General features: G+C 42.8%; 1 protein-coding gene, 1 long non-coding RNA gene and 1 other non-coding gene across 6 annotated transcripts; 1 reads left to right on the top strand and 2 right to left on the bottom strand.

Annotated features, from left to right (window-relative positions):
- Positions 1-1875: 1875 nt before the first annotated feature.
- On the top strand, positions 1876-22130 carry LOC143434000 (stefin-2-like; the record flags this gene model as incomplete). The annotated part of the gene is made up of 3 exons (XM_076911170.1): positions 1876-1974; positions 5990-6087; positions 21971-22130. Coding segments are annotated over 3 exons (279 nt in total), but the record flags the coding sequence as incomplete, so codon positions are not given.
- Positions 2679-9176, bottom strand: LOC143444048 (uncharacterized). 4 transcript variants are annotated; one of them, XR_013113571.1, is made up of 5 exons: positions 9005-9176; positions 8427-8503; positions 8160-8254; positions 7338-7804; positions 2679-2927 (listed from the first exon to the last, which is right to left on the bottom strand). It is a non-coding gene; the product is annotated as an uncharacterized LOC143444048 (long non-coding RNA). The 4 variants fall into 4 exon arrangements; XR_013113573.1 differs by lacking the exon at positions 8427-8503; XR_013113570.1 differs by having other exon boundaries at positions 7338-8254.
- A 59-nt stretch (positions 22131-22189) lies between the features above and the next one.
- LOC117718370 (U6 spliceosomal RNA) lies at positions 22190-22292 on the bottom strand. The gene has a single exon (XR_004608055.1). It is a non-coding gene; the product is annotated as a U6 spliceosomal RNA (small nuclear RNA).
- Positions 22293-27063: the final 4771 nt, after the last annotated feature.

Here is a 27063-nt window from a genome sequence, read left to right on the forward strand (position 1 = left end):
AAGACAGCCAGTGGTTGGTACACATAGAAACCCTGTCCCCAAAAATAAATGAACAAATGAATAAATGAATAAACAAACAAATAAATAAATAAATAAATAAATAAGAGAGTGTGGGGTGAGGAAACTACAGCAGTAGAAGAAATGAAGGTGCTTGTCACTTAATTCTTCATGTTTGAGGATAAACATTTTTGAAACTTCAAGTAAAAATCCATCATAGACAGTTTTATTAACTTTATAAAATCAGGTGGATTCTAAACCTCCAGCCTTGACATTATTGAGTATTCTCTTCAAAGAACTCTTCAAGGTTTACCATATTTAGGAACTAAGGTTATGCATGTCCTTCCTCATATGACACAACAGGATGACATTATTGGCACAGAGAGTACAGGGAGGAACCATGCTCATCCCACCTGAGTCCTGGACACACATACTTGCTTACTTCCCCCAACCCATTTCCCCCCAACTCCTTTCAGAATTTCCTCTAAGGGATGCAATATGATTTGCCTGAGGCCACACTCATTTCTTCAGTCCCTCAGATACTGTGGAGAGTATACATTATAGAGGAGGAGTTCATGGGTATATTTAAAATTCTGAGTCTCTGTGTTTACCTGAACATTTCCTTTCAGCATCCTGCCCAGCAAAGTAGCAACTCACCAGAATGTTTAAAGGGAGACTTGTCAGAGGTCAGACTTGTCACACCAGAAATTCAGCTGAGTCAATGCACTTTGGAGAAAGCTTGAACTCAAATCAAATTTTCATAATTTGATTCATGATTTGACACCTAGTTACCTGTTGGAATTCACAGAAACCATGGGCTTAATTCAGACATTTTTACAACTAAAAATAGAACATAAAGCCTTTCAGAGAAATGTCAACACCCCAAGAGTAAAATCGGCCAAGCCATACTCTTTACTACAGCCCCAGTTTCCCCAGTAGCTGAAGGTGAATTCATGCTACATCCTCTCTACACCTCACATGTCTGATCCCAGGAGCTCTAACTACTGATGGAATTTTCCGGTCTCACTGAGGGAAGCTGATAAATGGAGATTCCTAAACTAGTTAAGGACCTCTGAGCTGATTCCAGGGTGCTATGCCCACCAAACCATCACAATCAAAATAGAACTCAAAGTTTCAAGCAAGTTAATACATGTTGCTTAACTATCATCTACATAAAAGATGTATTCTGTTACATGTTTTCCGATAGAGAAATGAATGGAAACTATGGATGTAGGTTTGCAATCTGTCACTTTATTTTCTTATATTACCTTGTCTTCATCCTTGAAATAGAATCATTCTAGAGGAAAAGATCAGTTTGGTTTGTTGTTTGTTGCTTTGTTTGTGTGTTTCTTTTGGACTTGATTATAGGTAGATTGTCTAGCATGTAAGTAACTTAGGCTAGCCTCGAACTAAGGCCCTCCTCCTTTCTCAACTTCTCAAGTGCTGGGATTACAGGTATGCGTCGCCATGCTAGGCACCATCAGTTTCCATGTGAGTAGAAAAATGGGAGCCTTCATGCCTAGGGCACTGAATATTCTAGAGGGGAGTCACAGGCCTAAAATTCAGTGACCAAATTTTAAGGTTAAATTGTTCTCACTCATAGGTTTGTTTCAATAAACATTTTTGAGCATTTTATTTTAAGGAATATTAAATCTTTATACTTTCATAAGAATCCTCACCTCAAGGTGGTATTGTCAACCTTAAATGTACATGTGAGTTACATGTTGCCCTCGGTAAAATACTGATCTGACTGAAGAGAGCTTGACTGTCCTGCATGTCCATGTTTCATTCATTCAGCAGGATGAGGTTCCCAGATTTGTGACTCAGGTAAGGGCTGAGTCAACACAGCCCTGACATCATGTCTTACTTTCTCCTCATAATGTCAAACTACTGCTTGAAGGGAAAACCAATGAGAAATATGAAAAATTTGAAGCTGTCCAGTATAAAGTTCTATTAGGACTAAATTACTTTATTAAGGTTAGACTCCCTCAAGAACTCATTGGAATGTTTACTGTTGCCCCAACTGTAGCTTCCTTTCTACCACTGGTCCTTAATTTAGAATCTTGCAAGTGGAAGACCCCACATCCTATGGATGATAGTGTAGTTACCATGTTTTCTCTTGACAATACAGAAAGCTATGTTCAGCTATGGTATGAAGTCAGTGTGATCACCGGCACACACACACACACACATGTCTGTGCATCATGTACACATACTTTTTCTATGATGCACATCACAGTAACATATGTAATGGTAAACTTTGGTTAGTAGCATTTGAAGATTAAGGTAGGAAGAAATATCAGAACACAATATCTACTTGAGAACCCAAAACATGTATTGTTCCAATGAATGAAAAAATGGCAGTTCTTATCTGGATGGTCATGGTGCCAAGTTCATGCCCCAAAATCATTGGGAGTGTTACCCTGATGGAACCTAAGCTGTTTTATTTTTACTTTGCAAAGGAGGCAGCCTGGTGGACATTCACTAAGTAGGTTACAAGACAGCAGAAATATGGGGACTATACAGTCCTTATTTTCTAAAGCCAATATGAGTTTCTTTTACCTTATCAAAGTATATGCCAAATTTTCTCCCAACTTAAAAGTCAGAAAATGAATCACCAGAACCACAGGCCTCCCTCTGCTCCTCTCCAGGGATCATGAAAATGATATGTAACTCTGGAATGTAATCTGTGTCAAGATTTTAATGAAAAGTACAATAAAAAGAAAAGTACAATAAATAAATCCAGATAGAGAAACAAATTAGTGGGTATGAGCTCTGGTTGTTCTTGCAAAGGACTGGGCTTTGGTTATCAGCACCCACATAGCAGCTCACAACCATCTCTGAGTCCATTTTGATGGGGATTTAAGTCTCTTCTGATGTCTTCAGGCATTGCATGCATCATCAAATTCACCAATCTTCACACCTGGTCACTAAAAAGTGAAAGAATTGCTGTGAGAGACAAGGTACAAAATATTTGACTTAGGACACTTGGTTGATCAGGTAACCTCAGACTGTGCCACTTGCCAGGCTGTGAACTCCTCAGGCCCCAATCAAGGAACCAGAATCAGGATCCAATGGTCAGGGGCTACAAATAGATTATACAGAAATAAAACCAGGAATACATGGACATAAGTATTTGCTAGTTTTTATAGAAACATTTTAAAGCAGTGTAGAAGCCTACCATACAAAAGGGAGACTATCAACATAGTGACAAAGAAGCTTCTAGAAGGCATCATGTGCAGGTATAGTTTGTCTCCTCTTATTTTGTCTGACAATGGACCTACATTCACCTCTCAGATAACTCAATCTCTAACACAATTTCTGGGAACCAATTGAAAATTACATTGCACATACAGACCCCAAAGTTCTGGACAAATAGAGAGGATAAATCAGAACTTATAGGAGGCCTTGACAAAACTAACTCTTAAAATTGGTGGTGACTGGGTGTCTCTCATACCTTATGCCTTATTTAGGACTAAAACCACCCCCTATACTTTAGGTCTCACCCCCTTTGAGTTCCTATATGAGAAGCCTCTTCCCATGCTGCCTAACCTCCAGCCTGATATCGTAGCTGAATATGACAAACAGATGTCTTTAAAATTTTTAAAAACCCTCTATAGTGTCCAGAAAAACTCTGGCCAGATTTATGAGTTTGTTCTTCTCCCTAATCCCCATTGCTTCAAACCAAGTGACAAAGTTTATATTAAGAGACATATCTGCAAGACCTAGTTTGATAGTACCTTACACTGTGGTCCTGACAATGACTATGGCTACTAAGGTGGAAGGGATCAGGACATGAATACACCATTCCCACTTTAAGCGTGCCAGGAGAGAGGTGATCCAGTAGTTGAGGTCTCAGCAGAGGAGATTTTAGAGGAACTGCCCCAAGAACAATCAAAGTTCATCTCAGACATGTGCATCTGCTGAAACTGTGACTCCAGTGTCCTCATCCTGTTTGCTTGCTGCCTATGTTTTGCTGCAGCAAACACTGGCTCCCTTACTATCTGGTCCCCCCCCCCCACCCAGGGGGCAATGTAATCACCTTTTCATCAAGTTCACAATGGCTGGCATGAAGGCCTACTAGATTCCCAGTTCTTAACTCCTCTACCCAGACATAACACAGAACTGTTACTTACAGGAGAGAGACTCTACATTGAAAATAAGATACTCCCAGCTTATTCACACTTCTACAACCACACTATAACCCCTACTGTTACAGAACACAGGCTGCCCCCAGAGAATGCCTCAGGGGACTTGTATTACAGGGCTTACTCCATATATTGTGGCCTGATTGCAAATATTACTGAGGATTTTTATGTTCTAGTACAGCTTATACCCAGAGTGACTCTGGAGAGGATGTCTTCAACCAGCTAGCACGTCCAAACTGTTAGCATTCTGCCTAAACTCCACCTCCACAGTTACCTGGCAACAGCCAGGTAGTACTGGCAAACTATAAAAGGGGATGCTTGCTCTTCCTCTCTCTCTTGATCTCTTGCCTCTAGCTCCTCTCTGTCCCCTCCTACTCCCCTTTCCTTCCCCCTCTCTCCACGTGGTCATGGCTGGCCTCTACTTCTTCCTCACTCTTCTTTCTCTCTTCTTCCATCTTCTTCCTCCACCTTTGCCCTATCTCCTGAATAACCCCACTCCCCCAAACGTTTGGTCTGGAGTGGTCTGTTCTGAACTATGTGTGGATGTCTAACACTGGACATTTAACACTGGTGCGTTGGGCCGAGGCCGAAAACTTTGGGTACCGCAGACCCGTGATGCAGCCACACAGCCTGCCACTACTGCCACTGACCCTGCTGCCACCGCTGCTACACCATGGTGGACTCCATCTGCCACTACCTGCCGTCACCAACCGAGTGGATTTCCACTGCTGCCACAGACCAATTCCACTCGCCACTGCAGGCTCATGATACCAGGCTGTGTAAACCTGCAAACACACACTGGCATATTGATTGGTAAGGAGCTTCAAATGAAAGGCTTATGAACTCCCCGAAGGAGACCCCACTTGAGTCTCAGGATGGCAAGCACCCAAAGGACACATGAGAGACCAACTTGCTGCAAGAACACGAGGTAGTTTAATGGCGGAACATTCCGGGCCGACATGTGTCTCAATGTAGGAGACAGGGGCATCGACCATGTGGCTCCTGGATTTAGGGTTAATATAAGCTCAGGGTGGGGAAAAGGAGAAACTTTCTCTCGGGTGCATACGATTGGTTGTTTTCCAATTTTGAACATTAGACCGAACCAGTCCATGGGGCAGGGTGCAGTTCCTGCAGGCGAATGTTTATCTCTCTTATCTTCATTCTTGGGGTGACTCAGCAGCCCTTTGTCCTGTAACTCTGCATTCTTTGTTAACTGATTAACTGGGAAACCCTGAAGGTGGCGGCTTCAGCTACTCGGGTGAGGGAGAAGGAATCTATAGGGCCCTTTTTAATATAAGTTTTTCATGGGACCCATTAAATTTTCTTTTATTTTCCATCTCCCTCTCCTGAATAATTTTAACCTTAAAATATCTAGCCTAGGCTATAGAATCATTTCTCACCTTATCAGGATCCTCGAGTGGTTGGTATTGTAGTCTCAACACCATTAATTGAACAGCATCAACTCTATTTTTGACGATGGTCATATGTCTATTTACCACACATGGACCGAAAATCAAAATTAAACAAATTATCATCACCGATCCAACCAGGGCAGAAAACAAGGTAGTCATCCAGGGAGATCGTGAGAACCAGGACTCGAACCAGCCCTGTTGGGCATCTCGATCTTTTTGACTCTTATCTAGCCTTTCCCTAAGCCTCTGCATCGAGTCTCTGACTACTCCAGTATTATCAGCATAAAAGCAACACTCTTCTTTAAGGGCAGCACATAGTCCACCGTCCTTTAAAAACAGCAAATCCAGCCCTCACCTGTTTTGGAGCACTACTTCTGATAGAGATGTCAAAGATTCTTCTAAGTTGGAAACAGATTTTTCTAGTATTTTTAGGTCTTCATCAATAGCAGTAGTGAAAGCATGAAGGCCTTGCTGGCCAGTGGCCAGTGTGGCAGCTCCTGTTCCTATGCCAGCAATAATGCCTGCACCCAGTAAGATGGCTAAAGTGAGGGAAAGTGGCTCTCTCTTGTATATTTTTGGCCTAATATTGAATTTATCTTCAAAATTACCCACGGTATGATAGTGAATTCTGGGTACCAGCTGCACAAGCACACAAAAGTCCATAGTTGGTTCGAATACACTTGTAGACACACAAGGGGTGAGTCCTGTATCGCATGCCCACCATCGGTTGGGTCCTGGGTCCTGGTACCAAATAATAGGTGATAGGTGTTTTAGGAGGAGAGACTGTCTGATTACACAGATGTCTGTGGGAAGCAGGTGGGGTACCTAGGCAGTCATGAACCTGACTCCGATATCTCAGTTAGAGTTAGTTTTCTCTCAGTTCCCCAAGTGCAGGAGTGGTGGGAAGTGGTGTTATTAAAGGCACAGTTCATAGCGATTCCCTCATAGTATGGGGGTGTTGTTGCTAAACACAGCCAGCAAGATTTAGTAGAGTCTGGACTTGTATTATTTAAAGTGTGGAAGGCTCCAATTACCAAATTAAATAGTCTCTGTCCCGTCGAAGGATCGGGTGGTGTGGTCAAGATCCAGGGGCCTTGTGAGGGGGTAAAATCATAGGGACCAGCAGTCACTGGCACAGGTTGGACCGGTGTTAGAGTAAGGGACCTGGAAGGGGGGCCCTGATCAGGAAGGACTTTGTTAGGTCCTATAGGCATTGGAGAGGGGTTTTCTAGGGTCAACTTAATTTTAAAAATTAACCCAGGGTCTTTTCCAGCAGCATCTATACGCAATCCCCAGTTGTTTCCCTTAAGCCAACTCTGATGGTCTCGTTTCCCTGCATTAGTGAATCTTATAACTATGGGGTTGCAGTAGCTGTTTTTACAGGCTCCATTGTGACTATTTCCATATCCACACCCATTCTCAGGATATTTAGAGCTATCTCTCTCTCCTTGGTTAGACTTATCATAGCTGCTGTTCCTCTTTACTGTAATCAGGTCCCATGTGGAAGTAGGGTTCCAGTAAGCCTCACCTGTGGTTTCACATCCCTATGTAGTGCAATAAAAATCAGAGGTCCCCCCACACTTGTGTTGAAGCTTCTGATTGTGGCCCTGACTAGGGCAAACATAAAATTCTGAGGACCGGAGATTAGCCTGGTAGAACTGCCCTGAGTACCCAAGCATGCTCCCTATCCCACCAGGAACATACTGTCTTTCAGTGGGTAGTTTAGATAGGTCTGTGTGGTCTGGAAGATCCTAGGTAAGTGATCCAGCTGCTAACTTACAGATATTAGGCAGAAGATCTGGCCACCAAGTCCACGGAGGATGTATAGCAGTAATTGACCACACAACGTTTTCTTCTTCATTAATCACCTCCCAGGTTTGTCGCATCGGGGCATGGGGGTTGCTGTCCTGACTCAGGATTGCATTTACAACATAAATGCAACTTAAGAGGATTATTAGTCTTTTCCAAAATCCACTCATCTGGACTAATTTCGGGAAGGGCCCTTTTGACATGTGAAGCATGAACCCAGGTGGGGATCCCTTCTACCTTAATGGCGGTTGGGGTTGTCAACAGTACCAGGTAGGGTCCTTTCCACTGCGGCTCGAGATTTCCCATCCAGTGTCTCCGTACCAGGACAGTGTCTCCAATCTCAAACTGATGGGGAACTGCAGGGTCTCTGGCGGTGTAAAGTATCTTTTAGCTGTTCCCAAATATCTCTCCTGATCGTCTCAAGGGCCTTTAAATGGGCTAAAAGGTGTGTGGAAGGTATAAAATTATTGTTATGAGGACGTGCCACGCTCTCTGGGGTTTCAAACAGAGGTGGTGGTGCACCGAACAGTATCTCAAAGGGTGTTAGTCCCAAAGGTCCAGGTGTGTTCCGTACCCGGAACAGGGCTAGGGAGAGAAGGGCTGTCCAATCACCCCCGCCCGTCTCAATGGCTAATTTAATAAGGGTCTCTTTAATAGTTCTATTCATTCTCTCTACCTGTCCTGAGCTCTGGGGTCAGTAAGCACAATGTAATTTCCAATTTATCCCCAGTTGTCTGGCCAGTCCCTGACTTACCTGGGTGACAAAGGCAGGCCTGTTGTCTGACCCAATTACCTTAGGTACTCCAAATTGAGGGAGGATGTCTTCCAGTATCTTCTTGGCCACTATATTTGCTGTTTCTTTCTTGGTGGGAACTGCCTCAACCCACCCTGAAAAAGTGTCTATGAAAACTAGAAGATATTTATTGCCATATAGGGCTGGTTTGACTTCTGTGAAATCGACCTCCCAATAAGTTCCAGGTAGATCTCCCCATAGGTGCTTTCCCCCACTATTCCTGCTGGATCCAGCATTAGTGAGGGCACACACCCTGCAGTTTCTTACCAAATCTTCGGCTGTCTTTTGGAGCCTAGGAATGTGGTAAGGGGATTTGTTGGTTAACTCTATCATTTTTCTGGCCCCTAGATGGGTGAGGCGGTGCATACTGATTAGGTATTCTAGCCCCTCTTCTTCTGTGAGGACTCTCTTTTCGAGGGCCCTCTCATCCTGCTGGGGCCCCATCTTAGCTATTAGAGTCATTGGTCCTTGTGCCACCTCTTTAGCCATCTGATCTGCCATCTGATTTCCCTTTTCGATAGGGCCAGTCCCCTTCTGATGTCCTGGGCAGTGGATGATTGCCACCTTTCTTGGCAAGTGGACAGCCTCTAGTAAATCAAGAATCTCCTTTTTATTTTTAATGTCTCTGCCTGTAGACGTCAACAACCCACGCTGTCTGTAAATTGCCCCATGAACATGGGCTGTTGCAAAAGCGTATCGGCTATCAGTATAAATGTTTACAGACTTCCCTTCTGCCAGTTTTAGGGCTTGGATCAGAGCAATAAGTTCTGCTTTTTGTGCCAAAGTTCCTTCTGGCAGGCTGCTAGCCCAAATGACAGTCTTTCCATCTCCAGCTCTTAGCTTACCTTCTTTCAAGAAGCTACTTCCTTCGGTGAACCAAGTCTCCACCCCGGGCCATGGCTGGTCAGTCAAATCTGACCGGGTCCCTGTTTCTTCAGCCAGTATCTCTTCGCACTGATGTACTGGGGTCTCATCGGCTTCAGGTAGCAGGGTAGCAGGGTAGCAGGGTTGAGGACGGTAGGTGGAGTGAAAGTCACTCGCTCTGTTAGTAACAAGCTCTGATAATGGGTCATTCTAGCATTGGTTAGCCATCGGTCTGGTGGTTGTCTGATGATGCTTTTGAGGGCATGGTGGGCCACTACTGTCACTTTCTGGCTCAGAGTTAGCTGATCAGCATCTTTTATCAGTGTGGTTGTTGCAGCTACTGCTCGCAGGCAAGAGGGCCATCCGCTAGCCACAGGATCTAGTTTTTTTTAACAGATAAGCCACCGGATGCTTCCAAGGTCCTAGAGTTTGGGTGAGGACCCCTCTGGTGACCCCCTTTTTCTCATCAATATATAGGGTAAAAGGCTTGCTTAAATCTGGCAGTGCTAGGGTAGGGGCCTGTAGCAGTGCCTTTTTAAGAGTTTCGAAAGCCACCTGGTGCTCTCTTGTCCAGATGAACTCCCCTTTTTCTTTTGTCAAGGGATATAATGGGACTGCCAAAGTGGCAAATCCTGGAATTCAAAGCCTACAAAATTCCGAAGTCCCCAGGAATTCTCTTACCTGGCAAGGGGTGGTTGGGATTGGGATTTGTGTGACTGTCTGTTTTCTGGCTTCTGTGAGCCAGTGCTGTCCATTTTTTAGGGTATATCCCAAATATGTCACCTCAGTTGGACATAGCTGTGCCTTCTTAGCAGAGAACCGATATCCCAACTCACCTAACTCAGCCAGGATCTTCTGAGTCCCCAGTTCGCAATCTTCTCGGGTCTCTGTGACCAGCAAAATGTCATCAATATATATAATAAGAGTCACCTGGGGGTTATTAGCACGGAAGGGGACAAGGTCCCAGTGTAGAGCTTCATTGAATAGGGTGGGGGAGTTTTTGAATTTTTGGGGTAACCTCATCCACTTGAGTTGTCCGGTTCTCCCACTCTCAGGGTCCTGCCACTTGAAAGCAAACAGGGGCTGGCTGTTTGGATGTAACCTCAGACAGAAGAAGGCATCTTTTAAATCTAAGATGGTATACCAGGTTCGAGGGGGTGGCAGTGTGCTAAGCAAGTTATAGGAGTTGGGCACTGTAGGGTGGACATCTTGTACCCTCTTGTTGACTTCTCTGAGATCCTGTACTGGACGATAGTTGTTTGTCCCCGGTTTTCTTACTGGCAATAAGGGGGTGTTCCAAGGGGACCTGCAAAGGACTAAAATCCCCTGTTCTAACAGTCTCTTAATGTGGGGGCGTATGCCCTCTCTAGCTTCCTTGCTCATGGGGTACTGTCAGACCCCAATGGGGGTGGCTCCAGACTTGAGCTCAATCACCACGGGGGGGGGGGCTGTTTAGCCATTCCCTTGCTCCCTGTCTCAGCCCACGTCTGAGGAAATCGAAGTAACCAGTCCTGAAGCTCCTCGGGGGGGCTTCTCTCTCTCTTGGTATAGCTGGTATTCTTCTTCTAACTGCAGGGACAATATTAACATTTGGGGTGTCCCAATTCCCCATGACAGTTCCAGTCCAGAGGGGGCAAATTTTATCTGGGCCTTTAGTTTGGTTAACAAGTCTCTGCCCAGTAAGGGTGTAGGGCACTCTGGTGTTACTAAAAATGAGTGGGATACGTGGTTTCTTCCAGGATCCACTGTACGAGAAGTCGTCCACGGATACGGTTTTTGTCCTGTAGCCCCAATCACCAGCGTCTTTTTATCTTGTATCTTTCCCAGAGGTTTTTTAAGCACAGAATATTCTGCTCCTGTGTCCACCAAAAAATCTATAGAGGTCCACTCTACTTTTAGGGTTACCCTAGGCTCAGAGAGGGGAACCAAACCCCAACTTCCCTAATCTTCATTATCTTCTAAGGACAGCACTTTGGTCTCTTTCTTCTTAGGACACTCTTGGGCCCAATGGCCCTTCTCTTTGCAGTATGCACACTGGTCTCTCTCTAGTAACAGCTGGTCTCTTTTGGGTCTCCTTGGCCCCTGCCTTCTGCCGTCACCCAGGTTCCCTGTCTGTCTAGCCCTTCCAGTTCCCTGACGCCTTCCTTCTCCTACCACTGTGGCCAGTATCCTAGTTAGGTTCTTTTCCTGTCTCTTTTCCCTTCTATCTTCATCCTCAGCCCTTTCTTTCTTTTCTCTCTCTTGTTTCTCTTCCTCTGTCTCTCTCTTATGATACACTTTCTCAGCCTCCTTCACCTCATCTCTGATTGTATAATCTTGCAATCCCTCAATACGCTGTAACCTCCTTCTAATGTCTGGGGTGGACTGTCCAATGAAGGCCATGATTATGGAAGCTTGCTGTCCCTCTGACATAGGGTCAAAAGGAGTGTACCTATGGTAAGCCTCCATGAGCCTCTCTAGGAACACAGAGGGGGGTTCAGTCGCTCCTCGCATAACCTCTCTTACCTTTGCCAAATTGGTGGTCTTTCTTGCTGCGCTCCTAAGACCAGCCATGAGAGCCCGGCAGTAAATGGACAGCCGTTCCCTACCTGCTGCCATGTGGTAATCCCATGGAGGATGGGTCAAGGGAAACCCCTCGTCTATTGCAGCCTGAGTGGCGGGGTGTCCATCATTATCTCGGATATTTTTCTGAGCCTCAAGGAGAATCCTCTCCCTCTCTTTGGTAGTGAACAGTGTCTGCAGGAGCTGCTGACAGTCATCCCATGTGGGTTGGTGGGAGAACATCAGAGACTCTATCAGGCCTGTGAGTCCTGCAGGATTTTCTGGAAAAGGAGGATGGTTAACTTTCTAATTATAGAGATCAGAGGAAGAAAAAGGCCAATACTGCAAGAGCTGCAGCTCATTCTCGCCAGTTGGGGGCAGCCCAATGGCCCTAAGGGGCAGCACCACGGTGGAGTCAGGTCCTTCAGGAGTGGCTCCACATCGGCTCCTAGTACCCGCTGAGGGCCCTCCTGCAGCCCCGGAGGCTGGAGCCAGTGCTGGGGCTGAGGGCTGGGGTGCAGGTTGGGGAGCTGATAGGTAAAGTAGGGGCAGGAGAGTGGGCCATTCAGGGGGTTCTTCTATATCAGGGTATATCTTTGAAATGGACACTGGTGGGGTGCTGGGCTCGCCGTTTTCATTCTGTTGTGGTTTTGTCTTCCTTCTATGGAGCCCTCTGGCACAGCCAAGACCCTGGAGCTTGATTGGCAAGGTGGGATGAAGGGCTCGACCCACAGAGGTGGGTAACAAGCCAAGTCTTCCCACACGGTGATGTAAGGTTGTTGATCTGGATGCGACTCTGGTCCTTCCTGAAAAACAACTGCCCTAACGGCTCTAATGGTGGGTAAATCAAAAGTCCCTCAAGATGGCCATCCCACATTGAAAGTTGGCCACTCAGAGGTGCAAAGGGCCCTTTTTTAAACAACTACTGACAAATTAAGTCCTCTGTCCCAAACGTCCGACCAATAGTCCATAGACAAAGACAAAGGGGTCGTCACAGCCTGTCCCATCTCGACAAACAGAAAGCACAAAAACAGGATAAGAACACAAGACCCTATCACTGCCAAACACACTCACCCATGTTTAGTCTTATATAGCCAGCCAAATGCAAGTTCTGATGGGGCAGGTCCTCGTACCTTCCCCTGTAGGAGGAGCACTCTGTCTCCTTCATTCAAAAATGGGCAGTCAGGCTATCCTGACCCCCTTCCACTGGGGGGCCCCCAGATTTTGCAGCCTGAGGCCATTGGACCTCACGGTCCCACAATGGCAGCTGCCAGAATCCAGAACCAGAAGCCAGAAACCAGAAACGGCGCCACGCCCAAACACACCCCACTCACACAGACACACAGACTTAAACCCACCTCCAAAGGGTCTTCAGGGGTCCTGGGTGGTTGTACAAATCCTGGACTAGTTCCCGGCCAATGCACCAAAATGAAAGGCTCGTGAACCCCCCGAAGGGGACCCCACTCGAGTCTCAGGATGGGGCGCACCCAAAGGACACACGAGAGACCAACTTGCTGCAAGAACATGAGGTAGTTTAATGGTGGAATGTTCTGGGCCTACACGTGTCTCAATGTAAAAGACAGGGGCATCGACCACGTGGCTCCAGGATTTAGGGTTAATATAAGCTCAGGGTGGGGAAAAAGAGAAGCTTTCACGCAGGTGCACATGACTGGTTGTTTTCCAATTTTTGAACATCAGACTGAACCAGTCCATGGGGGTGGGGGTGCAGTTCTTGCAGGTGGATGTTTATCTCTCTTATCTTCATTCCTGGGGTGACTCAGCAGCCCTTTGTCCTGTAACTCTGCATTCTTTGTTAACTGATTAACTGGGCCTCTGGTTGGCAAACCCTGAAGGTGGCGGCTTCAGCTACTCAGGTTAGGGAGAAGGAATCTACAGGGCCCTTTTTTATATAAGTTTTTCATGGGACCCATTCAATTTTCTTTTACCAATTGGCGGGAGGGACACTAGTTGCCCAGATAGCGCCTGGTCAGCCTTTCCTGGGCTGAGGGGTTGGCGTTTCAATGCCCCAGTTCATATGACTGGCCTCCTGGCTGATCTACAACTTAGGACTTTGGCCGTTGGGTGACCCTCTCCTCCGAAGCAGTTCACAGCCCCTCAAGCTCTTGCAGCAGCCCAAAAATCCTCGTACAAGGTTGAACTGCTTTCTGGTGATCTCTGGGAGTTTGCTGAGGCCCCTAGATAGTCTCATGATGACCTGATATCTAGGTTGCTTGCTTGAGTCGTTACTGACTTTTCTTTCGGGACACTGATAAAAATAGCTTAGTAACAGCCCCACCCCCATCACCCAATGGACGCTACATTGCCTTTGGCTGCACCCCCAGACACCCCACTGGGTTGTCTCCTGAAAAACCTCAAATCTCTAAAATTAATGCCTGATTTGAGGCCTCCCAAACTAATATACCTCTGTGATAAGGTCTGGATTCGGTATCCTCTAGATAATGGCTTAAAATGGCCACCTAATGGCAAGCTAGACCCAATCATTTTAAAGAGTCTTCATACATACTGCCAGCAGTCTGGTAAATGGTAAAAGGTTCCCTATATCCAAGCATTCATCTAACTTTGCTCTAATACCTCTATGTGTTCTGCCTGTTCCCCACCCCCAGTTCTTTTAGTCATCCCCCCACTGATCAGAGTAACTGTCCACATGGTCCCAGGAAAGATATCTTGAGCTCAGAGCTAGCCTTGTCCTTCCCTGACCCTCGTTCTAAGACTCCTCCCCTTGGGTGAGACACTTCCCCTCTCCTCTTGAGACAGTTTCTTTCTTGCAGCTGAGTACCCCAGGCCAGGCCTGGGCAGACTGTTCTCTCTCTCTCTCAGAAGCGCCAGCTCCAACCATTAGTCCCTAGCGTGTCTCCCCCAGGGGTCAGTCTTTTCACATGACACCTGCTAATGTAGGCCTCTTCCCCTGCTCCTCCATCATTTGTGGCCAGCTGCAACTACTTAGTTCAGCCAGGTTTGCCTGAAGCCGCGGGTCTGAGACCCTGCTTTCCCCCCTTCCCCTCTGTGGTTCTTAGCTCTGCTCTGGGTCTACTCCTTGAACCCTGCCAGGGACCCTCTCTGAGACTTGCTTCCCCATGTGTGCAACCACTCTCGCAAAGGGCTTGGCTACCAGTGCACTTGAGGGAGGCTCTTTCTTTCTCCTTCTCTGCCCAGGACCTGTAAAGTGAGTGCTAGCAGTGCCTTCCACCACGAGAACAGCTAACATGAACATTGCTGAACACACTTGCTTTTCCTTGCCCACTGCAGAGTCTAGCCACCAGAGGCACTGGGCAATGACTTCCGGCTGCTAGTAGGAAGTCCTGCCCTGCTGCCGCTGCCGTGGACCTGACCCGCAGCACCTATGCCCTCAGCTGCGGGCCCATAGCACAACCCCGGGTCATGACCTGTGGCTCACAACTCCAACCCACCAGCCATTCGATCATATGCCACTGTTGCCAGCTTTCTTATTCTGGTCCTAGCCAAATGTTTCTTTGCTAATACAAAAATGTGCTTTTCTCTACCTACGTAACCTGTCAAAGTTACTTAAGACTCTTTCCTATCCTGTCTTAATAGATTTTTACTACTGCTATTTAATTCTATTCAGTTACAACCAATTTTTGTCAGATTGGCTCTCAATCTTGTCAGAAGTCTGCTAATAGTATATTTAAGTTTGTGGCCCACAGAATTCCCAATGCTTGTAACAGTTGACCCAAGATGGTTTCAGAAGACTTGGACACCTAGAAGATACAGCCTGGATTGTATGCAATGATATTGTCACTAATGCAGTGGACTAAACTAGATGCTCTGAGTCAAATGATTTGGCTAAACCAAGGTAAGTCATTTCTCATGTCATGCAGATCCACTCCACAGAGAAAAAAACCCTGCATTTTCTGTGCTTGGAAGCCAAACTGACTTCGCCCAAGAGACTATGGAGACCATGGGAACTGTTAGTGGACTAGTGGACTCTGTCATTTTTTAAAATAATATATTTAAATAATATATTTAAAATAATAAAATAAAATGGTAGATTATTGTTTTCTCTTTCTTAAACTTCTGACTACATTGACAGCTAAGCTTTCACAGATATTATCTGTTACTTCATTACCTAACCTCAGTTGCCATCAAATGAATGCTTCATATTTCCTCTTCTTGCTGTAACACTGTCCTATTATTATCTGAGTTCCTATAAACTTGCCTAACTCTAATAAAACATTCCACTATTCTTTAATTAAAGTAATTAAATAAAACATTAAATAAAACATTAATAAAACATAAATAAAAAATTAAATAAAACATTCCACTATTCTTTAATTAGAGTAATTAAATGTGGAACAGGGCTGTCTGTTATATCAGGCACTAATTTTTCTAGTTGCTCTCTAGAACATGTGCTCCTTGGCTGACATGGAACAAATGGCTCATGTTGCTTTTTGGTGGGACCTAAGCAAAAACCTTTAGGCAGTAATTCTTGATTGCAAGGGATTGCCTTGTATAGTTCTGCATGACCTAAGCCCTATGTCTGTACTTTCTACATCTTTTACATATCTCAGAAAGCTTTCTCCCTTATTACAATCAGCAAAAATATTTTCCTAAGAATTGTTTGTCTACACTTCATTAAGAAATAACCTGGTCTTCCGAAATAACCTGGTCTTCCATAGCCACAGCATCAGACATTCTGAGCTCTCATACTTTAGCGATTGCAGCTCCTATCATAGAAGCATTGAACACATTAGAACCAACATCAACAGCAATATTAATGCATTCATAAATCAGTGTAGATCTGCTCTTTAAAGGTCTAATAGCCTTTTTGTATTCAGCAATATTGTCCTTAAAAGCTAAAGATTCAATTAATCCTTTTCTTGCATCTGGTTCTGATATTGCTATGTAAAGTTGAGGTTAAACTTTGGTAACCAAAATGTCACTGGAAGCTTCATCTGAACCCTGGGATATCTTGGTAAGATTCAGATTGCCTTCACTGTTGTTCAACCATGTCCCAAGCATTTAAAGCTACGTAAGATATTGCTTTAAGGTGAGGTCATCAAACAGAATCTGCATTTGTAACTCAGCATAATCACCTTCTACAAGCAACTGATCCTTGGGAAAATTAACATTTCCCATAGGAAACTCCATAGCCAAATCCTTCTCTATCTACCATGTCAGCCACTGTAGTCGAGGGACAGCTTCAAAATAGTTTCTATGAAATCTTCAGATCTTTTGGAATCATACAACTCTGCATGGCCCTATTTCACAAATGGTGAGTGCACACCATAGGCTACAATCACCTATTTAAATCTCCTTCGTTCTAGCATCACTATGGACTGCCACCCAAATTCATCATAACCTTTGGGCTACCAATCTAAAGGTAGTTGTTTTATGGGAGGTGGAAAAATTAATGTAGATTTTCTAATAGCCTGTGTAATGATAATTTTTTAAAGGTGTCTAGTTTTTCTCTAGCCCAGGTAGCTCCCAAATGAATGAGACTAACACTAATTTGAAGGTAGAGGACAAGGAAAGTATCTTTGTCTTTCTTTACTGTTAAGTTTCTTAGAGAGGACAGAGAAAACTGTGATCAATATTATTAGTTCTATGATGATAATTAAAATGAAACTTATACAGGGTATCAATGCCATCTGCTATAGTGTTTTTCATTTTTTACAAGAAAAATATTTTTAGTTTTTAATCTTACCAATTCTCTCTTTTCTTTGGAGCATTTACCTTATTACATTCAAGCTCAAAATTTCTTATTATGACTGTCAATACTCAGTTTCTTTCCTTTTTGCAGCATCTGTGCTCATTTACAAAACAGTTCTTCTTGTTTTTCTTTTAATGCTTCAAAATATAATACTTACTACAGCACATAAGCTTCTCTAAACTGTCCTCTGTGTACTGTCCACTCTGAGCATACATTAGTGACTCCGAGGTCGGGGATTTCAGCTTCTCTGACTCCAGCTGATGCCTCCCCTCATGTTCCTGTGCCTGGGTTCTTTCCTCTGGGCCTTGTGTCTACAATTCATATTCTCAGCCTGGATCTCAGGCTCTACATTGTTGCGCCTGATACTGCAGGGTTTTGGGGGATCCTTATGAAGTTTAATAAAGAAATGGAGACATCTACTTAGTTTAAGGTTGCTGGCCTTTTGCTGGAGCAGTCTCTCAGCTAACCTTTAAGTTAAACCAATTTTTCCACCAGTGTATCTCTCTACTTGTTTCTCCTTATACAGTTCCCTACTCTGTCCTGTCTCCTTTCAATCTTCCTTCTGCATCTGCCAGAATGGACCATCATGATTGTTAATCCTGCCAACTTGCAGTGATACACTTAGAAAGCACCACATTCAATATTGGGTTATTGAAGGTGGGGAGAACCATTTTATATATAGGTAACATTATACTATGGTCCTAGACTAAACAAAAATGAGAAAGTGAGCTGAGAGCCAGCACTTGTCACTCTGCCTCCTGACACCAGACACATGAGACCAGTTGCTTCTCACCCACTGCCATGCCTTCTCCATCATGACTGACTTACCATGGAATCATGAGCCCAAGTTCCAATTGTTACTGAAGTTTCAGTCTCTCAGTGCTTGAAAAGCAATGTTTATAAGATGACAGCTAGTAGGGAGGAGTCCAGAGTTTACCCATGGAGCACTTCTTGGGTACATGACAGCAGAGGGGGCCACAAAGTTCCATCTTGGCCAACTCACTGGGTACAAAGAGGTTGTATAGGGGAAAGCACAGGGCAGAAAAGGAAGTGTGCAGTGTGTCTGCATCATTCGTGGTGCATAGCTATGTTTCCTTCTTCTCCAAAGCATCAGAACATGTCGATAGACAGTGGACCCTCAAGCCACGTTCCCTTTGCTTCATTTTAGAAGGCCAGATACCTTTTCTGTAAGTCAATCCTCACAGGAGTCTATAAAACTGACCCAGTGAAGCTGTGTCAGTTGATAAGCAGTATTAAAAGAAGAAACCTAAGATTCTCATGTTGGGGCTGGAGAGATGACTCGGTGGTTAAGAGCACTAGCTGCTCTTCCAGAGGTACTGAGTTCAATTCCCAGCAACCAAATGGTATCTTACAACCATCTGTAATCTGACCTGATGACCTCTTCTACTGTGTCTGAAGACAGCTACAGTATATACATATACATAAAATAAATCAACAAATCAATAAATCAGCAAATCAATAAATCAACAATTCTTTAAAGAAAATATTCTCATGTTATACAAAGATTACCAGACACTCTGTGTTCTGTACTTGTGAAGAAAGTTAATTTAGTGGGTTTCTTTCTTTCTTTTTCTTTAAAACAGTTTTAGTACACTAGTAAGGAGAATTTTGTTGTTTTTAGATATATGTATTTCACTTTTATGTTAATTTTTAGAAGTGTTTAAATACAAAAAATACAATAAAATAACAGATATCTATGGACCTGTTACTGAGAACTGATATGTCTCCAGCTCTTTCTTTCTGGTGGCATTACTCCAGTTGGTGAGCAGAAGCCTCTGTTCCTTGGCTGTGCCATATTTCCTGTTATCCCTAGACTACCCTCTTGATATCCAGCAATTTATCTAAAAAGAATCCTTTTACATGGTTGGGATATTACCTGATAAGTTACCTACTGACTGTAAACCCATCACTTGAGAAGCAGAGACAGAAGGATTAGACATTCAAGGCCATGCATGTTATCTCAGTGCTCTGCAGATAGAGAAAGGAGACTCAGAAGCTCAGTGTTCATAGTGAATTCCAGGACAGCCTGGGCTACATGAAATTTCTTCTACAAAATGTAAACAACAGACATGGTGGTGCATGTCTTTAATCCCAACACTTAGGAGGCAGAGGCAGGGGAATCTCTGTGAATATGCAGCCATCCTGAAAAGAGTGAGAATTCCAGGATAGCTTGGTGGTATTTCTCATCGAAACTGTGTCTGAAAAACAAACAAACAAAACAAAAACATAAAACAAGAGAATGAATAGCAGTATAAGAAATGAAGGTGTTTGCCATTTTGTCATGTTTGGTGATAAATATTGTCATGTTTGGTGATAAATATTGTCATGTTTGGTGATAAATATTCCTGACACTGCAAGTAAAAATCCATCATAGTCAGTTTTATTTTCTTTATAAAGTCCGGTAGATTCTAAGTAAACTGGCTTCACATTATTAAGTATTCTCTTTTAAGAACTCTTCAAGGTTCAACATATTTAGAAAGCCTGGTTATACATGCCATTCCTCATATGACACAACAGGATGACATTATGAAACATGCTTGCACATGTCCACCACCACATTTACCCCCAACTCCACTCAGCATTTCTTCTAAGTAATGCAATAAGACTTGCCTGAGGCCACACTCATTTCCCCAGTTCCTCTGATACAATGGAGATAATACATTAGAGGAGATTTTACAGATACCTTTAACACTCTAACTCTTAGTGCTTGCTGGATCATTTCTTCTAAGCATCCTGGCAGCAAAGAAGCAACTCACCAGAATTTTGCCCAGAACTTGTCAGGGGCTAGACATGCCACACCAGAAATCTAGGAGATGGCTGACAAAGTGATTCAATGTGTTTCTGCAAAAATCTTGATGTCAAACCAAACTTCCAAATATGATTCATAATTTAGCCCCACGCTAAGACTGTGGGAAATGACAGAAATCAGAAATATATGGGTTTTGTTCAGACATTTATACAGCTAAAAGTGGAACATTAATCCTTTCAGAGAAACATCAACACCCCAAGAGTAAAATTGGCCAAGCCACACTCTTTACTGCAGCCTCAGTTTCCCCAGTAGCTGAAGGTGAATTCACAATGGATCATCTCTACATTTCATGTCTGATGTCAGGAGCTCTGATTGCTGATGGAATTTTCCAGTCGCATTAGTTAAAGCTGATGTGTGAAGACACCTAAGGTTGTTAAGGATGTCTGAGCTGAATTCAGGATGCTATGCTCACTAAACTATCACCGTCAAACTAGACCTCAATGTTTTTAGCAAGTTAATACTTGTTTAACTATTATCTGTATAAAAAGATGTATTGTGTTGCCTGTTTTACAAAAGAGAGTTACGGATGTAGGTTTGGAATCTGTCACTTTTTTTCTTATATCATGTTGTCTTTGTCCATGAAACAGAATCATCCTGGAGGACAAGATCTGTTTAGTTTGTTCTTTGTTTATTTGTTTCTTTGAGACGTTGTCTCAGTAGATGGTCTAGAATGCAGGTAACTGAGGCTAGCCTCAAACTCAAGGCACTCCTGATGCCTCAACAACTCAAGTGCTGGGATTACAGACATGTACCACCACGGCAGACACCATCAGATTTTATGTGAGTAGATCAGATGGGAGCCTTCATGCTTAGGGCACTAAACATTGTAGAGAGAATCACAGGCCTGAAATTCAGTCACTAAATATTTAAGACTAAATAGTTCTCACGTATAGTTTATTTCAATCAATATCTTGGAGCATTTTATTTCTGAGGAACATTAAGTCTTTAAGTCTTCATTAGAGTCCTCACATCAAGTTGGTGTTCTCACCCTTAAATGTGCACAGGAGTCACCTGTTGCTCCAGACAGAATGCAGATCTGACTGAAGAGGGCTAGACAGGCTTGAGTGTCCTTTTTTTTTCCAAGGTCTCTGGGAGAGTGGGCCCTCCTACCCATGACTTCACTTTCCTGTAGGACCAGATATATTGAGCGTCCTCAAATGCTTTGAGGAGATAGGGCCTTAAAATAGGGTGACAAGCAAAAGCCCTCCACTTCACCTGGAAGAAAAATGTAAAAGGACTAACTAAAATAACATGCATAAAAAGTGTTTTAAAACAAATATACACAGATGAGTCATATTTGATATTTATGTTGACTGAAACAAAAATCTGAGTTGTTGGAGGAACCAGGGCTGTAGTAAAATATATTGGGGAAAACAGTTATTTGAATTAAAAAGATACAGCATATTTTTATTGTTCTGATAAAGAACAAAGTGGCAATTCTTAATGAAGATTGTCTGGGTCCCAGGTTCTTGCCAAACAAACAAACAAAGCAAAACAAAATAAAAAAAAAAATTGGGTAAGTTACCTGGATGGTTCTTATGCTTTTTTTTTCTTTACAAGGAGGCAGCCTGGTGGGCATTCACAAAGTAGGTTGTAACACAGCAGAGATACGGGAATCATATAGTCCATATTTTCTAAATCAAATCTGAGTTTCTTTTCCCTTATCAAACTTTATGGTAAATTTCTGTCCCAACTTAGAAGTCAGAAAAAGAATCACCAAAACCACAGGCTGCCCTCTGCTTCTTTTGGGGCATCATGAAAACAAAATGTATCTCTGGAATGTAATCTGTGCCAAGATTTTAATGAAAAGTACAGAAATGAAATCCGGCTTCTTTTATCTTTCAGATGCATGTAAGGAGTGGTTCTTTCCTTCATATAAATGTTCAGAGGGATTTCTGGAGAAGATGATTTGGAACTTAGTGGTTACCAGACTAACAAAACCAAGAATGAGGAGCTGTCCTACTTCTAAGCAGCAAGTTCTAAAGCGACCTGATAACTCACCTTGTAAACAGATGCAGCCACCAATAAAGACACATTCTTGAAATAACTGTTTTCCTCCCTCATTGCTCAGTACTGTACTGGCCTCTACTTCCTAGATGATTATTTTTAAATATGGAATGTTTCATGAATTTGTGTCATCCTTGGGCAAGGGCCGTGGTAATCTCTGTATCATTCCAATTTTTAATATACATGCTGCCAAAGAGAGAACAACATTCATGGTTTAGAGTTGATACTCCACAAAGAAGTATACCACCTGGTGCCTTCATGTTTGAAAATTAGTTTGGTATTTTACAAGACATGTTTTGAAACAATCATAACCGATAAAGAAGCTGCCCTCTCCCCCTCCATCATGTTTGCCTAATATTTGCGAATCAATTGGATTTTTCCCATCACCTACAAATGCTTTCTAGTGCTCAGTAGTGCAAATAGCAGTGTATACTTTCCATAAGGATATTCTCTTGTACAACCAAAACCCAACAATCAAGAGCAAGAAATGATCACTGATCACATACTGACATCTATGTCCCACTGGAGCTTCTCAAGTTGTTACACTGTTGTTTATTACAGGGGTCCTGTCTAGAATCATGCATTCTATTTAATTTCTGTCTTCTTTTAACATACTTTTATTTATTTATTTATTTATTTATTTATTTCTCTCTCTCTCTGTGTGTGTGTGTAAGGGCAACTACAAAGAACAAGATTGTGACATTTTAATGTTAGCCAGTTATGGTGGTGCTCGCCTTTAATCTCAGCATCTGAGAGGCAGAGGCATGTGAAGCTCTGTGTGTTCAAGGCTAGCCTGATCAACATAGTGAGTTCAACACTAGCCGGACCTACTCAGTAAAACACTGTCAAAAAAAAAAAAAAAAAAAAAAAAGAAAAGAAAAGAAAAAAATTAAAGGTTTGTCACAGAAGCATATTTTAAACCTTTGACTCAGTGCAAAATGAATCATTATAATGTATATCCTGTAAGGCACACAAAAGGTAATACTCATCCTCTTACTCCTAAGGTTCACACTCCTATGACCAAAAATGTGGGACAGGCTTACATAATCAAAATTTTAAATGACACAGGGCACTTTGGAAATGGAGTCCTGAATATCTAAGAACAGCTGTCCATCTTTAATGTTTTTAATTGTCCAAAAACGAACAGCTTACTGCAGATGTGACTAGACAGGGAGGTTTATGTCCTACTGATGAAAGATTGGGTAGGAGAACCAGCAAGGCTACTCTGTTTAGATTCTTGGTCTATCTGTGAAGTGGTTCATCTCTATGATACTGGGCAGACCCCTCCTAGAATCAAGATTGTATGACCTCCTACAAGGCAAAGTTCAAATCTTAAAAGGACAGGGAAATTTTGAAGAAGGGTTCTAGTTTTATAGCTGTTTTCAAGGGATTGGATAGGGTTCTATGATCTGCTTTGGGAAAGAATATTTTTTTGTGGCATTACTAGGGATTGAACCTAGAGCATTGAGCAAGCTTGACAAAGAACTCTAAACTGAGCTACTGCCCCGGCCTTCGGGAATTCGATGAGACCCTAGGGAAGTGGGGTGAGAGATGGGACAAGAGACACAAAGAAGAAGCACCTGTATGAATGTCTGATCAAGTGCTTAAATTTTATTGTTTGGGCTGCCATTATAAAGGCAAGCAGGCAGGAGGGTCATCTAACAGTCAGGGTCCAGCGTCATCCCATAATTGTAAAGTTCTCTAAGCCCACAAGAATTCCTAGCCCAAATTACTTATCTAAATATTTTCTCACAAGCAAGAAGGCAATTAAAACATTTCTTGGCTCGAGTTGCTTATCTGATTAATATTTTCTCCCTGGCAGGAGCACAATAAAGTACTCCTTAACTCAGGCTATTTACTTAACTGACATTTGCTCCCAGGCAGAAGGGAGTCTTGGCACCCAGTAAGCTACATCCACAACCTTAAAGTATCATTTACTGATTCTGAACATCAGCAAGAATAAGCCATTTAATGTTGGAAGATGTTAGCACTGGACACGGAGGCACATGCTTATAGTCTCAGAATTTGAGAGACAGATTCAAGAGGATTTGAGAGACAGATTAATGAGTTGAAGATCAAGATGGACTGCATGAAGAATTCAATGAAAGCCTGCTTGTGCTACATAAAGGAAAAACCCTGTCTCCAATGAAGTCAATTATTAGAATCTGGTTAAACATCATGATAGCTAACCCTGTCAACGTGACAGGATTTGGTTAGAAAGACCTTGGATACAAACTTCTGCACCTTAGTGAAGAAGGTTCCACAGCAGACCCTCAAGTAAAATTCTCTTTTCTTCCTTTTAGACATCCTTATTTTGTTTCTATAAGTCAAATCTCACAGAAATCTCCAAAATTGACAGAGTATGTCTGTTGAAGTACAGGATTTAAAGAAGCCTAAGATTCTGATGTTATATACAGATTATCAGACACACTGTTGTTCTGTAAATCTAAAGAAAGGTGATTTAGAAGGTTTTTTTTTTTTTTTTCTTAAAGAGTGGTAAGAAGGATTTTGGTTGGTTTTGAATATGCGTATTTCATTTAATCTTGTTTTTAGAATTATTTAAACACAGAAGAACACTATAAAATAACAAATATCTCTGTCTCTTTCACTCAGAACTGAACATAACTACTACCCCCTGTCTCTCTAATAGAATCACTGTAGTAAGCAGAGATGGGTAACAGGAAGCCTCTGTCCCTTTGCTGTGCCTATTTCCTGTTGTCCCCAGCACTTCCCTCTTGACACCCAGCACTTCTTCTAAAGAGAAGCCTTACCTTCTATATGGTTGTGCTATTAACTGATTAGTTACCTAAAAACTAGGTAAAAACTAGGTGAGAGATTACAATCTCTCACTTGGGAAGTAGTATCATTAAGATCAGATATTTAAGAATATGCCTGCAATCCAGGCAGGAAACTAGGAAGTTCAAGGTTTATAGACAGTTTTAGGAAAGTCTTGGCTACAGAGTGAGTTTCAGGTCAACCTGGGATACATCCCTTAAAAAAAAATCACTGGACCTGAAGGCATATGCCATTAATCCCAGAACTAAGGGGTGGGGGTGGGGATAGAAGCAGACAGATATCTGGGAGTTTAAGGTCAGCCTGGCCTACATAATCAGTTCTAAGACAGCCAATGGTTGGTACACACAGAAACTCTGTCCCAAAAAATAAATGAATAAATGAATGAATGAATGAATGAATGAATGAATAAGAGAGAGTAGGGGGTGGGGGAAACTACAGCAATAGAAGAAATGAAGGTGCTTGTCACTTAATTCTTCATGTTTGGGGATAAACATTTTTGAAACTACAAGTAAAAATCCATCATAGACAGTTTTATTAACTTTATAAAATCAGGTGAATCCTAAACAACCAGCCTTGACATTATTGAGTATTCTCTTTAAAGAACTCTTCAAGGCTTACCATATTTAGGAACTAAGGTTATGCATGTCCTTCCTCATATGACACAACAGGATGACATTATTGGCACAGAGAGCACAGGGAGGAACCATGCTCATCCCACCTGAGTCCTGGACACACATGCTTGCTCACTTCCCCCAACCCATTTCCCCCCAACTCCACTCAGCATTTCCTCTATGGGATGAAGTAAGACCTGCCTGACTCCACACTCATTTCTTCAGTCCCTCAGATACTGTGTAGATAATACATTATAGAGGAGGAGTTCATGAGTACATTTAAAATCCTGAGTCTCTGTGCTTGTCAGATCATTTCCTTTCAGCATCCTGCCCAGCAAAGTAGCAACTCACCAGAATGTTAAAGGGAGGCTTCTCAGAGGTCAGACCTGTCACACCAGAAATTCAGTTGAGTCAATGCACTTCAGGAGAAAGCTTGATCTAAAGTCAAATTTTCATAATTTGATTAATAATTTAAGTGTTGGAAATCACAGAAACCAGAAGTAAGCCTTTCAGAGAAATATCAACACCCCAAGACGAAAATCAGCCAAGATATTTTTCCTGCAGCCTCAGTTTCCCCAGTAGCTGAAGGTGAATTCATGCTACATCATTCATGTTACATCACCTCTACCTCACATGTCTGATCCCAGGAGCTCTAATTACTGATTGAATTTTTCAGACCCACTGAGTGAAACTGATATATGTAGGCTCCTAAGGTTGTTACGGGTCTCTGATTCCAGGATGCTAGCTCTCCAAACCATCACAATCAAAATAGAACCTAAAGTTTCAAGCAAATGAATACATGTTGCTTAACTATCATCTATATAAAAGATGTATTCTGTTACATGTTTTACAAAAGAGAAATGCCTGCAAATTATGGCGTTTGGTTTGCAGTCTGTCACTTTGTTTTCTGACATTATATTGTTGTCCCAGAAAGAGAATGATGCTGGAGGAAAAGATCAGTTTGGTTTGTTGTCTGTTTGTTGCTTTGTTTGCGTGTTTTTCTGAATGCTGGTCATGGATAGGTGGACTAGCATGTAGGTAACCTAGGTTAGCCTCAAACTAAGGCACTCCTGCTGCTTCAACTCCTCAAGTGCTGAGATTACAGGCATGTGTGATGATGCCACCATGCTAGGCACCATCAGCTTCTTTGTGATTAGAAAAGACAGAGCCTTCATGCTTAGGGCACTGAACTTTCTAGAGCCTAAAATTCAGTGATTAAATATTTAAGACTAAATAGTTCTCACCCATAAGAATGTTTCAATAAATACCTTGGAGCATTTTATTTTTGAGGAACATTAAATCTTTAAATGTTCATTAGAGTCCTCACATCAAGTTGGTGTTCTCAACCTTAAATGAGCACAGAAGTCACCTGTTGCTCCAGACAGAATGTAGATCTGACTGAAAAGGGCTAGACAGGCCTGTGTGTCCACATTTTTTCCAGGATCTCCAGAGCTGTGGACTCTCCTACCAATGATTTCATTACCCTTTAGGACCTGAAATATCCAGCATGGGGGAGATGGGGTGTTAAAACGGGATACTAAGAGAAAGTCCTCCACTTCACTTTAA

This window comes from Arvicanthis niloticus, chromosome 12 (assembly GCF_011762505.2).
Source record: "Arvicanthis niloticus isolate mArvNil1 chromosome 12, mArvNil1.pat.X, whole genome shotgun sequence".
NCBI classification, from domain to species: Eukaryota; Metazoa; Chordata; class Mammalia; order Rodentia; family Muridae; genus Arvicanthis; species Arvicanthis niloticus.